The 15,477-nt window shown below is 42.7% G+C and overlaps 2 protein-coding genes across 7 annotated transcripts in view; one reads left to right on the forward strand and one right to left on the reverse strand.

Annotated features, from left to right (window-relative positions):
- Positions 1 to 15,477, forward strand: part of STX19 (syntaxin 19) — a 114,761-nt gene that overhangs the window by 50,312 nt on the left and 48,972 nt on the right. The window lies entirely within an intron of this gene.
- Positions 1 to 15,477, reverse strand: part of ARL13B (ADP ribosylation factor like GTPase 13B) — a 102,936-nt gene that overhangs the window by 21,195 nt on the left and 66,264 nt on the right. For all 6 annotated transcript variants that reach the window (XR_003852905.1, XR_003852906.1, XM_029578981.1 and 3 more), the window contains exon 7: positions 999 to 1,116. Coding sequence is in view for 4 of the 6 variants with exons in the window: in XM_029578981.1 (XP_029434841.1) it covers positions 999 to 1,116 (118 nt within the window). In the remaining 2 variants the exon portion in view is untranslated. The remainder of the gene's footprint in view (positions 1 to 998; positions 1,117 to 15,477) is intronic.

Genomic DNA, 15,477 nt, shown 5'->3' on the forward strand with positions numbered 1-15,477 from the left:
CCCCGGCGAACCCTACTTGGAACCATACCTTCCAGCACATCTTTGGTCCCTGGCTTCTGCCTGTCCTACAGTCTCCGCACTACCAAAGGACCTCCATTAGCTCTTGATCCTGGCTGGCCAAGCCCTTCTCTCCTGCCCACACCACACCCAGACTCCGGCCCTATTTAACCCTGTCTGTTCTTTCCCTCAAAGCCTTGGCATCAACTCCTTCTTGGCTCTGTAGCCACCCATGCCTTGCAGCCTTTCCAGTGTCTATCTCATGTCTCCTGAGCCTTCTGACTTTTGCTTCCCTGTGCTTTTTCCTTGGCCTCTGGGCCTTCTGTTTCTGGTTCCTGTACTTGTCTTGTGGCTTTCCAGCCTTCTGTCCTGTCAGGCCTAACCTGAGACCTTCCTAGGTCCCTTCTGTCCCTAGTTCTCTGTTTCCAAGCCTCTGGCCTAGCCCTGAGACTTCCTAGGACTCCTCCTGTTTCTAGGCTTCTCTGCCTTGTCCCACAAGGCCTTCCTAAGTAGCCTTTGGGCTTTTATGTTTCATGTTCTGTGTAGTCCTTGTCCTGGTAAGTCCTGTCTTGTCCTAGTCTGTGTTGCCCTTTTCCAGTTCCAATAATCCAGTCTCACACTTATCTGCATCTAGTTCCTCGCTTACCTGCACCCTGTTCGTGTGTTCCAGTCCACTTTTACCTGAACCTAGCTCCAGTCTATTCCAGTTGTTCCTGCTCCATACTTATCTGCACCAACTCCATCTGCACTTCATTCCAGAGCTCCAGCCCTACCTGCATCTTATTCCTTGCTCCAGCCTCTCCGGACTGCTCACACTGAGTTCCAGCTTTGCTGTCCTATGCCACTCTGGAGGTGGTGTTCACCATGCCCTCACTACAGCAGTACTCACAACATTCCACTTCCAGACAAAGGATGCATCTGTGATGGCTTTAGCAATGTGGACATCTACAGTGACAACTACAATGATAAAATCAGCCCAGGGTTTCCAATTTATCTCATACCTCTGTTATTACAGAAGATATCGGCTGGAAGGGATTGACCATAACAAGTGGCTCAGGCTCAGCCTCCTCCAGAGGGTTTCTTCCTTCTCTTTCAGCTTCTTCTCTTTCTTTTTGATCCCTGTTAAACAATGAAACCATTACAATACTATAAAGAATGAACAAAGGACTGTCGGGATTCAAGTTATTCCCCAAAGCTACTTTTCCAGGGATGAATGGCCACAGCACACTAGGGAAAACTCTGGCTGGGCAACTGCCTTCTGGAGGAATGATGCTCTTCAACCACAGCACCAGTGAGACAACGAGGTAGCACACCTGAGTGCTGGTAAGATGACTTACAGGGCACTTTTTCCATCTCCTGTTACATTCCTGCAGTAATCATACCAAATTGTAATATTTTATTTATATTGTATTTATTAGCTGCTAATACCGAAGCCTGTAGCAGCTTACATTTCAAACATACATAATAAAATGGATAACAACAATAGACATGAACAATAAAATACCAAATATAAAAACATAAAAACTAAGATAAAATAGGAAAATTAGTTCTCACCTGATAATTTTCATTCCTGTAGTACCATGGATCAGTCCAGACTGCTGTGTTTTAAGAACATAAGAAATTGCCATGCTGGGTCAGACCAAGGGTCCATCAAGCCCAGCATCCTGTTTCCAACAAGGCCAAACCAGGCCACAAGAACCTGGCAATTATCCAAACACTAAGAAAATCCCATGCTACTGATGCAATTAATAGCAGTGGCTATTCCCCAAGTAAACTTGATTAATAGCCGTTAATGGGCTTCTCCTCCAAGAACTTATCCAAACCTTTTTTGAACCCAGCTACACTAACTGCACTAACCACATCCTCTGGCAACAAATTCCAGAGCTTTATTGTGCGTTTAGTGAAAAAGAATGTTCTCCGATTAGTCCTAAATGTGCTACTTGCTATCTTCATGGAAAGCCCCCTAGTCCTTCTATTATTTGAAAGTGCAAATAACCGAGTCACATCTACTCGTTCAAGACCTCTCATGATCTTAAAGACCTCTATCATATCCCCCCTCAGCTGTCTCTTCTCCAAGATGAACAGCCCTAACCTCTTCAGCCTTTCCTCATAGGGGAGCTGTTCCATTCCCTTTATCATTTTTGTTGCCCTTCTCTGTACCTTCTCCATCGCAACTATATCTTTTTTGAGATGTGGCGACCAGAACTGTACATAGTATTCAAGGTGTGGTCTCACCATGGAGCGATATAGAGGCATTATGACATTTTCCGTTTTATTAACCATTCTCTTCCTAATAATTCCTAACATTCTGTTTGCTTTTTTGACTGCTGCAGCACACTGAGCCGACGATTTTAAAGTATTATCCAATACGATGCCTAGATCTTTTTCCTGGGTGGTAGCTCCTAATATGGAACCTAACATCGTGTAACTACAGCAAGGGTTATTTTTACCTATATGCAACACCTTGCACTTGTCCACATTAAATTTCATCTGCCATTTGGATGCCCAATCTTCCAGTCTTGCAAGGCCCTCCTGTAATGTATCACAGTCTGCTTGTGATTTAACTACTCCCTTCCAGCAGATGGAGACAGAGAAAAACTTTGAGGGCACCCCCTCTTAACCGGTGTGCCACCCGCAGCTCCTCAGTATAAGAATTCCCAAGCAGAAATGTGTAACAATTGAACAGGCATGTCAAGCAAAGGACGAGGAAGAACTCCAATTAAACTATATACATGTGAACTCTCTACGTAGGATAAGGAAAAACCTGTACCCTCCTTCAGGCTGAAAAATAACCAGAAGAAAAGACTGCAGTGACAGCTCGAGCGGACTCTCTCCCATTAGGGTGGGCGTCTGGACTGATCCGTGGTACCTACAGGAATGAAAATTATCAGGTAAGAACTAATTTTCCTTTCCCTGTACGTACCTGGATCAGTCCAGACTGCTGAGTTGTACCCAAGCTCCCCTAACTAGTGGGACTTCGAGAGTCCCGCTCGGATGACGCTGCCACCAAAGCTGTTGACGTCCAAAGCCTGGATGTACAAACGGTAATGTCTGGAAAAAGTATGCAGTGACTTCCAGGTCGCCACCCTGCAAATCTCCTGCGGCGAAACCAAATGGCTTTCTGCCCAGGATGTCGCTTGCGACCTAGTCGAATGCGCTTTCACACCCTCTGGGACAGGCCACCCATGACATTTGTACGTGGAAGCAATTGCCTCTTTCAACCAGCAAGCTATAGATGATTTGGACGCTTTCTGGCCCCTTGGGACTGCTCCACAAGAGAAACATGATCTGAGAGACAAAAGGTGTTAGATGACCTCCAGATAACGCAAAAGAACCTTCTTGACATCTAGACGCCGCAGCTCTCGTGCATGAGGTGACTCCAAGTCGGCATCAGTAAAAGCCGGGAGCTCCACTGACTGATTCAGATGGAAAGCTGAAACAACCTGCGGCAGAAACAAGGGAAATATTTGGAGAGACACCCCGGAATCCGAAAGGCATAGGAAAGGTTCCCGGCAAGAAAGGGCTTGCAACTCTGACACTCGCCTAGCAGAACAGTTGGCCACCAAAAACACCATCTTCAGAGTTAAGTCCTTCAAAGAGGCCTTCTTAAGGGGCCTCACACAACACCTTGAGCACCAAATTCAGATTCCATGACAGACAGACAGGCCAGACTGGGGGATTTAAATGCTTCACCCCACAGAGAAAACTGACCACATCCGGAAGAGCCGCCAGTCGCCCCCTGAACTTTGCCTCTAAGGCACCCCAAGGCCGCCACCTGCACCCATAGGGAATTAAAAGACAATTCCTTGGAGAGACCATTCTGCAAGAAAGCCAAGATCTGGGCCACAGAGGACTGATGGGGGAAGACTCCCACCCTCAACACCAAGATTCGAAAACCTTCCAAACCCGGTCTTCCTTGCTCGAAGCAGGGTTGAAATGACATCCTCAGGATAGCCTTTCTTCCTCAACTGCCGCCTCTCAAAAGCCAGACCGCAAGACAAAATTGATCCACCCTGTCGAAAAACATAGGGCCTTGACGCAGAACATTCTGAAGATGATTCAGGCGCAGGGGGCCGTCCACTGCTAGATTGACTAGGTCTGCGAACCAGGGTCTCTGGGGCTACACCGGAGTCAACAAGATTACCTTTCCGGATGAATTTCTATCCTTCTGAGAATCTTGCCTATTAGAGGCCATGGAGGAAACACATAGAGCAGAATGTTGGTCGGCCATGGGAGCACTAAGGCGTCTACTCCTGCTCAGTGTTCTCTCCTGCAGCTGAAGAAGCACGGAGCCTTGGCATTCCCTTGAGTCGCCATCAAGTCTAGATGGGGAGGAACCAATCTGCAAGAGATGAGGCTCATTGCTTCATCAGAGAGCTCCCACTCTCCCGGGTCCAATCTCTGATGGCTCAGAAAATCCACCTGCACATTGTCAATCCTTGCTATGTGTGAGGCTGCCAGCAAGGCCAAATGCTGTTCCGCCCAGGCCATCAGCTGCTCCACTTCCAAGGCCACTGGACGACTCTTGGAGCCCCCCTTGACGGTTGATGTAGGCCACCGTTGTCGCATTGCCCAGCAGGACTCGCAATGCCCGATTGAGCAAGAGCGTAAGAAAACTCTGCAATGCTAACCGCACTGCTCTCGTTTCCAGGCGATTGATGGACCACGATCTTTCCTCCTATGACCATCGACCCTGGACCGACTGTGACTGGCACACTGCCCTCAACCAGCGAGGCTGGCATCCGTAGTCACTACCACCCACTGAGGCACTTCTAGATCCATCCCGCTCCTCAGGTGGTCCAGAATAAGCCACCAGCCAAGACTTGACCTGGCGGATTCGGTGAGAGGCAAGGGGACGTGAAACTCCTCCGACAGCGAATCCCAATGGGACAGCAATTCTCTCTGCAAGGGCCTGATATGAACAAAGGCCCACGGAACCAACTCCAGTGTGGACGCCATGGAGCCAAGGACCTGCAAATAATCCCAGACTCTGGGCAGCGATGCCGCTAGGAGCTTGACGGCTCTCTCTTCCAGCAGGAAGACCTTGCCCACGAGTATCGAACCGCACCCCTAAGAAACTCAGGACTTGAGCAGGATGAAGATGACTCTTGGACTGATTCACAACCCGAGGGACTGCAGACGTCGCAGGACCGTATCCACCGCTTACTTGCAGAGGGCCCATGACTTCGCCCAAATGAGTAAGTCGTCCAGGTACGGGTGGACCAGAATCCCTTCCTTGCAAAGGGCTGCTGCTACCAACACTATCACTTTGGAGAAATTGTGCGGAGCCGTTGCCAGGTCAAAAGGAAGGGCGCAGAACTGGAAATGCAAGCCAAGGGCCGTCAACCAAAGAAATCTCTGGTGAGCCCTGTGGATGCCTATGTGCAGATATGCCTCCATCAAATCGAGGGAAGCCCAGAGCTCCCCTCTGTGCACAGCTGCAATGACTGAGTGGAGGGTCTCCACCCGAAAACATGAGACTTTGAGGGACCTGTTTACCTCCTTCAGATCCAGTATTGGATGGAACGAACTCTCCTTTTTTGGCACCACGAAATAAATGGAATAACGTCCCATGCCCCACTCCTCCTGGGAATAGGAACTATGGCCCCCAGGCATTCCAGCTTGTGGATGGTTTGCTTGATTATTTCCCTCTTCACCGGCGAGCCGCATGGGGAGATTACAAAGAGGTCCCAGAGAGGCCGAGCAAATTCTAAAGTGTAACCAGTTGTGATGATATCTAGAACCCACTGGTCTGACATCCTGATCCATTCCTCGTAAAAGAGGGACAACCGTCCGCCTATATCCGGGATGGAGGAATGGGTCAGCCGCATCTCACTGAGAGGATTTGGCCGCAAAGGATCCCTGGCCGGCTGCATCTCGACCAGCTCATTGGCCACGAAAGGACTGAGACCAAGGTTGAGACCTCCCTGAGGTTTGCCTTTGGCCCATCCCAGGTGGTCTATTCTGACAGAATCGCCTCTAACCCTGAAACCGAGAGCGGGTCGGCTGAAAAGGTCTGGGCCCCTTAGGTTTGTCTTCCAGCAGCCTATAAACCTTGTTAACCTCCAGAGACTTAATCAGTTGTTCCAAGTCCTCACCAAAGAGGAACTTTCCTTTGAAGGGAAGTGCACTGAGCTGAGCCTTGGAGGAAATATCTGCTACCCAATTGCACAACCACAAAAGCTTTCGAGCGGAAACGGCAGACACCATAGTCCTGGAGGAGATTCGCAGGAGATCATACAAGGTGTCCGCCCCATAGGCCACTGCTGCCTCCAAACGTTCCGACAACGCCGCCTCCTGTGGGGGAAGATCTCTGGAACTCAGAAGTTGTTGTACCCATCACAGACTCGCCCGAAGCATTAAGCTACTGCAAACCGCCGCTCCAATACCAAGCGCCGAGACTTCAAAATTGCACTTGAGAACCTCAATCTTACGATCCTGGAGGCCGGACACCAGAATGGTTGTTCTCTTGGTGACAGCTGATACCGAAGCATCCACCTTAGGTACCTTTAACAGCTCCAGTCTCCTCCAGCAACGTGTACAGTTTGTCCATCACTCTCCCTACCAGCAGACCTGCTTCTGGAGTATCCCACTCCCGGACTATCAGTTGCTGAACCAAACCAGGAAAAAGAAAGGTATTCACTGTACCTCACAGCCCTGCCAAAACTGGGTCCACTGTGTCCTGGGCGGGATCCTCCGGAAGGACCACGATTCCCAGCTCCACCAGGACATGCGGGATGAGAGGATTAGGCCTGAATTTTTATATTTATGCTGATGATATCCAGCTCTTGATCCCTGTATCTGATACAATTGAACAAACTTTCAAATTAATAACTGTCTACCTTGCTGCCATTAATCAATTATTATGTCATATGAAATTAGCTTTAAATATGGAAAAAAACAAAATTATTCTTCTTGACTGAAAACCTAAAAATAATATGATTAATACCAATAATACCCTTACCTTACCAAATAACATTAAATTAATACTCTTGGACTCAGTTAAAGACCTTGGAATAACCATTGATTGTCAACTGAATTTCAAAAAATATATTTCTGTGAAATTAAGGGAAGGTTATTATAAGTTGTTGGTCCTGAGAAAATTGAAGCCATTGCTGGATGTTAATGATTTTCGTTTAGTGTTACAGGCCCTAATTTTTTCATCACTGGACTATTGTAACTCGCTTCTTCTGGGTCTTCCACAAACCACATTACGCCCTTTACAGGTCCTTCAAAACTCAGCGGCGAGAGTGCTAACAAACTGTAAAAAACGAGATCATATTACTCCTGTTCTGATTAATTTACACTGGTTACCGATCTTACAGAGAATACAGTATAAGGCATGCCGCATTGTACACAAAGCGTTACATGGTCAAAAAACAGATTGGCTGAATTTTTTAATTCGGCTTCACACCCCACAAAGATCATTAAGATCAGCCAATAAGGGACTATTGAAAATCCTGTCAGTAAATTCAGCCCACCTCATACTAGTACGGGACAGATCCATCTCTATTGCTGGTCCCTGTATTTGGAATACATTCCGTTGAACTACATCTGGAAACTGAGTTTAAGGCATTTAAGAAAGCACTGAAGACTTGGCTCTTCGAGCAGGCCTACACAGATCATTTAGAGGAAAGAAGTAGTTAGAACGAATAAGCGATTATTCTTAAGTTTTCTGGTTTTTTTTACCTGTCCTTTTATTAATAATTTTATTTTGTTTAAATATCTTATTGTATTTTTAACTACCATAATTTATTGTTGCTTTTATGATTTTATGATTCTATGATGTGAACCGTTGTGATGTTTCTTGCGAATGACGGTATACAAAAATTTTAAATAAAATAAAAATAAATAAACAAACTTAGGATCAACCCCATCCAAGGGTACCGCCTTCTCCACCTCATCCATGTCCGCTCCTGAGGAAAGAGGAGGAGCTGAGGAAGGGTCATCCTCCAAGGCACCCATATGATTGTGCTCCACCAGAGCATGAACCTCCAAGGGGCCCCTGACCTTCTGCACCCGGATAGACCCCTGTGGCTCCAGCCATCTGGGGATCTTCCTTAGTGGCCCCTCGGGAAACCGAGGCCTATACAACCCCCCCGGGCTGGGCCTGGCTGACCAAAAAGCCTGGTGCATAAGGAGCACAAAATCCTGTCGAGAAACTGGCTGGGCCCCTGACATCCCCCCCCCCCCCCCCAGGGGACCAAGGCCATTGTCTGGGAGGTCATCAAATGGGCCCAGGGGACCACCTGGGCTCAAATCCACAGACGAGAGCACAGGAGGAAGATCCCCTCCTCCTCCCCCTGCTGCCTCCACGGCAGATGAAAAGGAATCTAAAATGGCTGCCGTTCCCGCATGCAGCAGAAACGGATCGGCCTCGCTCTCCCTGCCAGCAGTCCTGTGGCTCGCATCCCGGAGCCTGGACACCGTCACTGTCGCTGTGCCAGAAGAGCCCTCCCCACCGGGGAAGCACCTCGAGCAGAGGCCCAAGCAGGAGAGCCACAAAGTCGGCTCTCTGCAGGCCTCACAATACACACCACGCGGCATGCCGGCTGCCAGAAAAGTGTGCGCGCGACAGGAGCCAACCACCTCCAGCAGCCATGGGACCTGGGAACCTCTTCCAAACTCGCAGCTACACATCCGCCAGCAGCTTTTTTTTTTTTTTTTTAAAGACAATACCAGCTAGGAGGCAAGGGTAATCCCGGATTCTCGCTGGAGCAGGGGAGGGAACCGGTCCACCGGCTATCACCCTCGGTACTATAAACCTGGAGCAAGCAGGATCACCACCCCAAGCTCCTAAAGAGCCTACGACCAGGGGGGGATGGTCCCCCTGGGACCTGCCAACCCCCCTGGGAGGACATAGAGATGTTCCTGTCCTGCTTGACAGCCACTGCTTCTTTTTCAATATTATTTGATTTATTTTTTTTTTTTAAACCTAAAAGTGGTTCAGGATCGCAGGTTTTGCACCTCCTCCATCTGCTGAAGACAGAGAAATACTGAGAAGCTGCAGGTGGCACACCAGTTAAGAGGGGGTGCCCTCAAATTTTTCTCTGTCTCCATCTGCTAGAAGGGAGGCAAAACCCAGCAGTCTCGACGGATCCGGGTACATACAGGGAACATGACATAATAAAATCAGAATCATTATCTGCTTTATTAAAAAAAAAAAAGAGGTTAAAACAGAAAACAGTGGCTAAAACAGAAACCTCTCTGAAATAAAAATAACCAAAGGCTTTTTTTAAATAAGAATGTCTTTAGTGTATTTAAAACTCTTTGGACACCCTATTGTCCTAAGTTCAAATGGAGGGTATTCCAAAAGTTAGGTGCCATGATAGAAAAAGCATGTTCCCTGGTTTCACATAGCCTTGTCAGTCTAACAGAGGGCACATCAGGCAGAGCCACCTGTGAAGATCTCAACATTCTTGCTGGGATATAAGCCTGCAGCATTTTTAATTGCCCAAGGTAAAGAATTGATGTTTGTGTGTTAATATGCCCTAGTGTGGCAACTTTATATGTTGATTAATTTGAAGAGCAATTTTTGTATCCCTCCTCTTTTTATAAAGATGATATTGTGGGATGGTCTAGGTATATAGATCGACAATAAATCACGTAATCCCCAATGTCTGAACTTAAGCGCTATGGCAGATTCTAATGTAACAAACTGAATGCCAAAAGTGCTCACAATATGTGAAAGACGCTTGTTTTTAAAGTTGACCAGTCATAATAGGCTTCATCGTGGGAGCCAGGTTGCTGTATGACTCTGCCTTATTTTTAATCATCGGTCAAATGTCAGTGACAATGTATATTTTTTAAGAGTTTTCAAATTTGCTCAGTGAATATAACTTATCTTAAAAATCACCACTGGTTTACATAGCTCTGAAGCCTTTAGTTCTTAACACGCCCGGTCTTTAGTTCTTAACACACCCGACATGGGTCCATGTTTTGAACGATGCAGTTCTTTGTCAAGGGCTTAATAACAGCGTCTACGAAGTAGAAAGGATATGTTATCTTAAAGCTTTATGTGTGAAAATACCATGAATATAAAATACAAGCAAATAAATTCAGGTAAGCAAAATCTCTTGAATTTAAGTAGAAGCTGATGAACTTACTGTATTTGTTGTCTTTTAAATCTTAAACATGGCGTTCCCGCGTTCTGTTTCCTGCGACAGCACCGGAAACGCCAACCTTATAAACATGCAGAGGTGTCATCATTAGTGACATCAATGATCGCAATCAAATTAATGTGTACCACTCGACAGCGATATTTAAGCTATTAGGATAGACTGAGTTCAGTCTATAAATCCACTGTTGCTCTCTGTGATTGAGAATGGCCTTAACATTACCGCCTCTTGGATTAATATGAACTAATTCAATGACAAGCCATCAATGAACTAATTCAATAACACAGAACATCGTAGCTGTTTAGCTACTAAACTTCAAGCCCCGATTGTATCCCATTGTATTCAATACCAACACAGCTTTCAAGATATCAAATGGCGTGTCATTGAATTAGTTCATATTAATCCAAGAGGCAGAAATGTTAAATAAATTTATCAGAACGCTAACCTTGAAAAATTATTTTCAAAAATTTCCAAGTGATACAATAGATGCCTCATTGGTCAAAAGTCCTCCTACATGGATACCTCCTGGTCCAATATATCCTCTGATAGAGTTTTCAATGTCTTGTACTTAAAGAGGTGGAAAATCTTGAGAAAAAGGTTAAACAGATTATTGTGAAACAGATCTACAACTGTTTCACAATAATCTGGATCAACGTTCAAGGAAAATTCTCTCAACTTTATCAAGAGATAAAACAATCACAATCAAACCTGCTGATAAAGGAGGCTCGATAGTAATCATGAATAAGAACGATTATATTGCTGAAATTCACAGACAATTGAGTGACACGACTACGTACTGTAAATTACAAAGTAATCCCACTAAGTCACTACAAAGCAAGATCAAGATGATTACAGACATGGTAAAAGAAGAAGGATTTATAACCAATAAGGAACATCGATATTTAAATCCTAAGCACCCAAGAACTTCCACCATCTGTTACTTGGCACCAAGTTATCTTATACCTGTTATATGTAAAAGCATTCTTACATGCTAGTTTATGTTATACTGTAAACCGAAGTGATATGTAATTGTCTACATGAATTTCGGTATATAAAAATTTTAAATAAAAATAAATAAATCTATACTTTACCCAAAGTACACAAAGGATTATCTAATCCACCAGGAAGACCCATCATTTCCTCTAATGATTCCTTACTTGAACCACTTTCTCAGTATGTGGACTGTCATTTAAGGGAATTTGTACAACAAGGTAGATATTATATAAGAGATACATCATATCTTCTTTGCATGTTTGAATCTCTGGACTATAACATCAGCCGATTTGGTTCGTTACCATGGACATTAAATCTCTCTACACTTCCGATTCCACAGACTCAAGCTTTATCTGTTCTCACACAATTTTTGAACAATAGACCACGTCCCCATAAGGTTTCCACACATTTTATTTTACACTGGCAGAATTGGCATTGAAAAATATTGTTTTCATTTCTCAAAATACATATTACCAACAAATTTCTGGAACTGTGATGGGAGCAACCATGGCTCCAAGCATTGCAAATTTATATATGATGAACTTTGAAACACAATGGATCAATAATTCACCCTTCTCTAATTGCTTGAATTTTTATATACATTACATTGATGACATCTTTGTAATATGGGATAGTTCTATCAAAGATCTACAACTGTTTCACAAGTGGCTCAATAGTTGTGAAGAAAATATACAATTCACATTGAACTACGATTTTGAGAACATCCCATTTTTGGATTTAGTTATCAGCAAGACAGAAGATGGAGATATTTCCACTAGTGTTTTCAAGAAACTTACAGATAGGAACACCTATTTGCACTTCTCAAGCTCCCATCCATTACCTCTTAAAATCAGCCTTCCAGTATCACAATTTTTCAGATACAGAAGAAACTGTTCTGATAAAAATGTCTTTAAAGAAAAATCTCTGGAATTAATGCAACAATTCAAAGCCAGAGGCTATCCCACTAAAAGTATTAAAACGGGGTACAAAAGAGCTTTATACAGTGATAGGGAAGATCTTATTTACATAAAAGTAAAAAATTCAGCACAAGATGATACACTGGCCACTTGTGTTACCCGGTATTCCCCATTGAGCAGACAGATAATAAAAAGCATTCGTTCACATTGGTCTCTCATTCAAACCATTGATGGTTTCCAAGACCTAGACTTTAGAATGGCTTTCTCAGGTAAGCAAAATTTGAAGGAAATGCTATGTCCAGCTTTTTTACCTGAAGAAGAGAAACATCAAACTTCGATTGAAGGAAATAAATGTTACTGTCACTTTAAATGCGGACATTGTTCTATATGTTCACAAACATTACAATTAAAAGAAATCACAAATACGATTACAAATCAGAGATATAAACAAACAAGAATTACACTTGTGGAACATCATATGTAGTTTATATCATTGTCTGCCCCTGTTTTCGTCTGTATGTGGGTCAAACAACAAGAACATTTAGGAAGCGTATTAGTGAGCACAGAAGCTGTGTTAAAAATCATAGAAAAAATGCACCTCTCGTCTCTCATTGTGATCAATTCAAACATACCTTTCAACAACTTAACTGGTTTGTTACAGATCAGGTTAAACCACATGTTAGAGGAGGAGACAGAGCTAAATTACTATACCATAAAGAACAACAATGGATTTTTAGATTACGGAATGAAGAACCCACAGGACTGAACAGCAAAATAGATTGGTCGAGTCTCTAATTCAGCAAACATTTAATAACACACCTGTGTAAAAAATGATGTCACTACGTCTCCTGTGAGTAACCTATAAACAACAATTTGTGAAAAAGCACGTAGTCACCATTATTCAAAGCCCGGAGATCTTAACTTGATCGGGACAGAACTAGTAAGTGAGAAAAAATGTTTTCATGTTAAAGAATTTTATTAGTTATGACATTACAGATTACGTCTTTTGTCTTTAAAGATGATTTGTCCAGAGGCGATAGTGCCCTAAAGCAGCATATCTGCGAAACGTACGTCGGCGTTCTTGGCGTCTCTTCAACGCATTTAAAGCTCAGCAATTGAACAGACCATCTGGTGCTTCTGGCGTTCTTTCAGCACAAACAAAGCTAAGTTACAAAAGAAAATGTTGCACTTTATAAAATAAGTTCTAAGTTGTCCCTATAGTAACTTTCTGTAGTACTTAAGAAATTTAAAATGTATTTCATTATTTGACTATAGCCCAGCCGGGCGTCATAGAGAAAGCAATTCACTACAGCCCAGCCGGGTGTCACAGAGAAAGCAACTTGGATTTTAATATCATTGCACGGGCAGTGTATTTGAAACCGCAATGATTGATACTGATCTAAAGTAAAAAAAGTGATTCATAAGAGAAACGTATCAGTGGAAGCAAGAATATCTTCCAAAAAGAGAATTAAAGTTTCTCAAGAAAAATTTGGTAACATCAATACAAAATTCAATTGAATACACTTTGGATCATTTTATTAAAAACAAAAAAAGAAGATAAAATTTGGTTTTCAATAAAAGATAAAATTCTATTTAGAGGTTTTTGACCCGTGATTGTAACAACTGGTAGAAATCCTGATAAACCTTTCAGATAATTACCAGTGCTGAGGTCTTTTCCTCTATATAATAGTATATTTTTACACGGATTCTTTCTAGAAATCACATTGTGGTGACAATATACACTATAACACACCAGCCATTTCTTTTTTCATGGTCACTAATGATGACACTTCTGCATGTTTATAAGGTTGGCGTTTCCGGCGCTGTCACAGGAAACAGAATACGGGAACGCCATGTTTAAGATTTAAAAGACTAGAAATTTATTTTATTTATTTATTTATAACTTTTTTTATACCGAAGTTCAGGTAACAGAATTACTTATCACTCCGGTTTACATTATAACAAGTAGAAAACAATGACAAAATATGTCTTACAATGAAATACAATAAGTTCATAGAAATAGAAATACAATAAGTTCATCAGCTGCTACTTAAATTCAAGAGATTTTGCCTAACTGAATTTATTTGCTTGTATTTTATATTCATGATATTTTCACACATAAAGCTTTAAGATAACATATCCTTTCTACTTTGTAGACGCTGTTATTAAGCCCTTGACAAAGAACGGCATCGTTCGAAACATGGACCCATGTCGGGCGTGATAAGATCTAAAGGCTTCAGAGCTATGTAAACCAGCAGTGATTTTTAAGATAAACTACATTCACTGAGCAAATTTGAAAGTTCTTAAAAAATATACATTGTCACTGACATTTGACCGATGATTAAAAATAAGGCAGAGTCATACAGCAACCTTGCTCCCACGATGAAGCCTATTATGACTGGTCAACTTTAAAAACAAGCGTCTTTAACATATTGTGATCACCTTTGGCATTCAGGTTGTTACACTAGGTATATAGATGACATCTTTTTCTTATGGCAATCCTCTTTTGAAAAGTTACATCTTTTTTCAAACTGGCTTAACTCGTTGGACCCACATCTGCAATTTGCCATGTCCTTTCATACAGACCATTTACCATTTTTGGATATTCTGATTATAAGGCAAAGACAAATTAAAAACCTCTTTATTCAAAAAACCTACAGACTGTAATAACTTTTTACGATATGACAGTTTTCATCCTTATTCTCTACAATCAAACCTACCTGTTGGCCAGTTTTTGCACCTCTGGAGAATATGTTCAACCAAGGAGGATTATATTGAACAAGCTAATGTACTCTGCCACAGATTTATACAACGTGGTTACCCTATGCGAGTTCTAAGACCAGCTTTTAAGAGGGCATTGAATGTTCATAGACCTTGGTTACTTAATCAACAAGTTAATAAAGATAGTCAAAAAAAATCTAGTTTGTGTGGTTAAGTTTTCTCATAAAGCAAAGGGTTTATTTTCTATTCTCCGAAAACACTGGCGTGTCTTACAACTTCATCTTATTTTTAAGGAATCCCCTATTTGAGAGATATTTTGGTTAAGTCTAATTATAATGTATCAGAGGTGAATTCTTCCCAGTTACCATTGGGGCATGCCCACTGCAGCCTATGTATGGTATGTAGTACAACTAGTCAAATGACATCTTGGCATTATCCAAATTCTGGGCATATCTTTTATTTGAAAAGTCATACAGATTGTACGTCTAAAAATGTGGTGTATGCTATCTACTGTCCCTCCAATTTATTATATATTGGACGCACTCGCCGGATGATAGAAACACGATTACTTGAACATAAGAGCTATTTGTCAACAAAAAAACTACAAGCTCCTATGGTCCATCACTGTTTAGACAAGGCTCATTCTTTTTCAGATCTTCATTGGTGGATTATTGAACAAGTCTGAGGTTCCTGTCATGATTTAACTTTGGATTACAAACTCAATTTAAGAG

This window comes from Rhinatrema bivittatum, chromosome 15, assembly GCF_901001135.1.
Source record: "Rhinatrema bivittatum chromosome 15, aRhiBiv1.1, whole genome shotgun sequence".
In the NCBI taxonomy this organism is placed as follows: Eukaryota; Metazoa; Chordata; class Amphibia; order Gymnophiona; family Rhinatrematidae; genus Rhinatrema; species Rhinatrema bivittatum.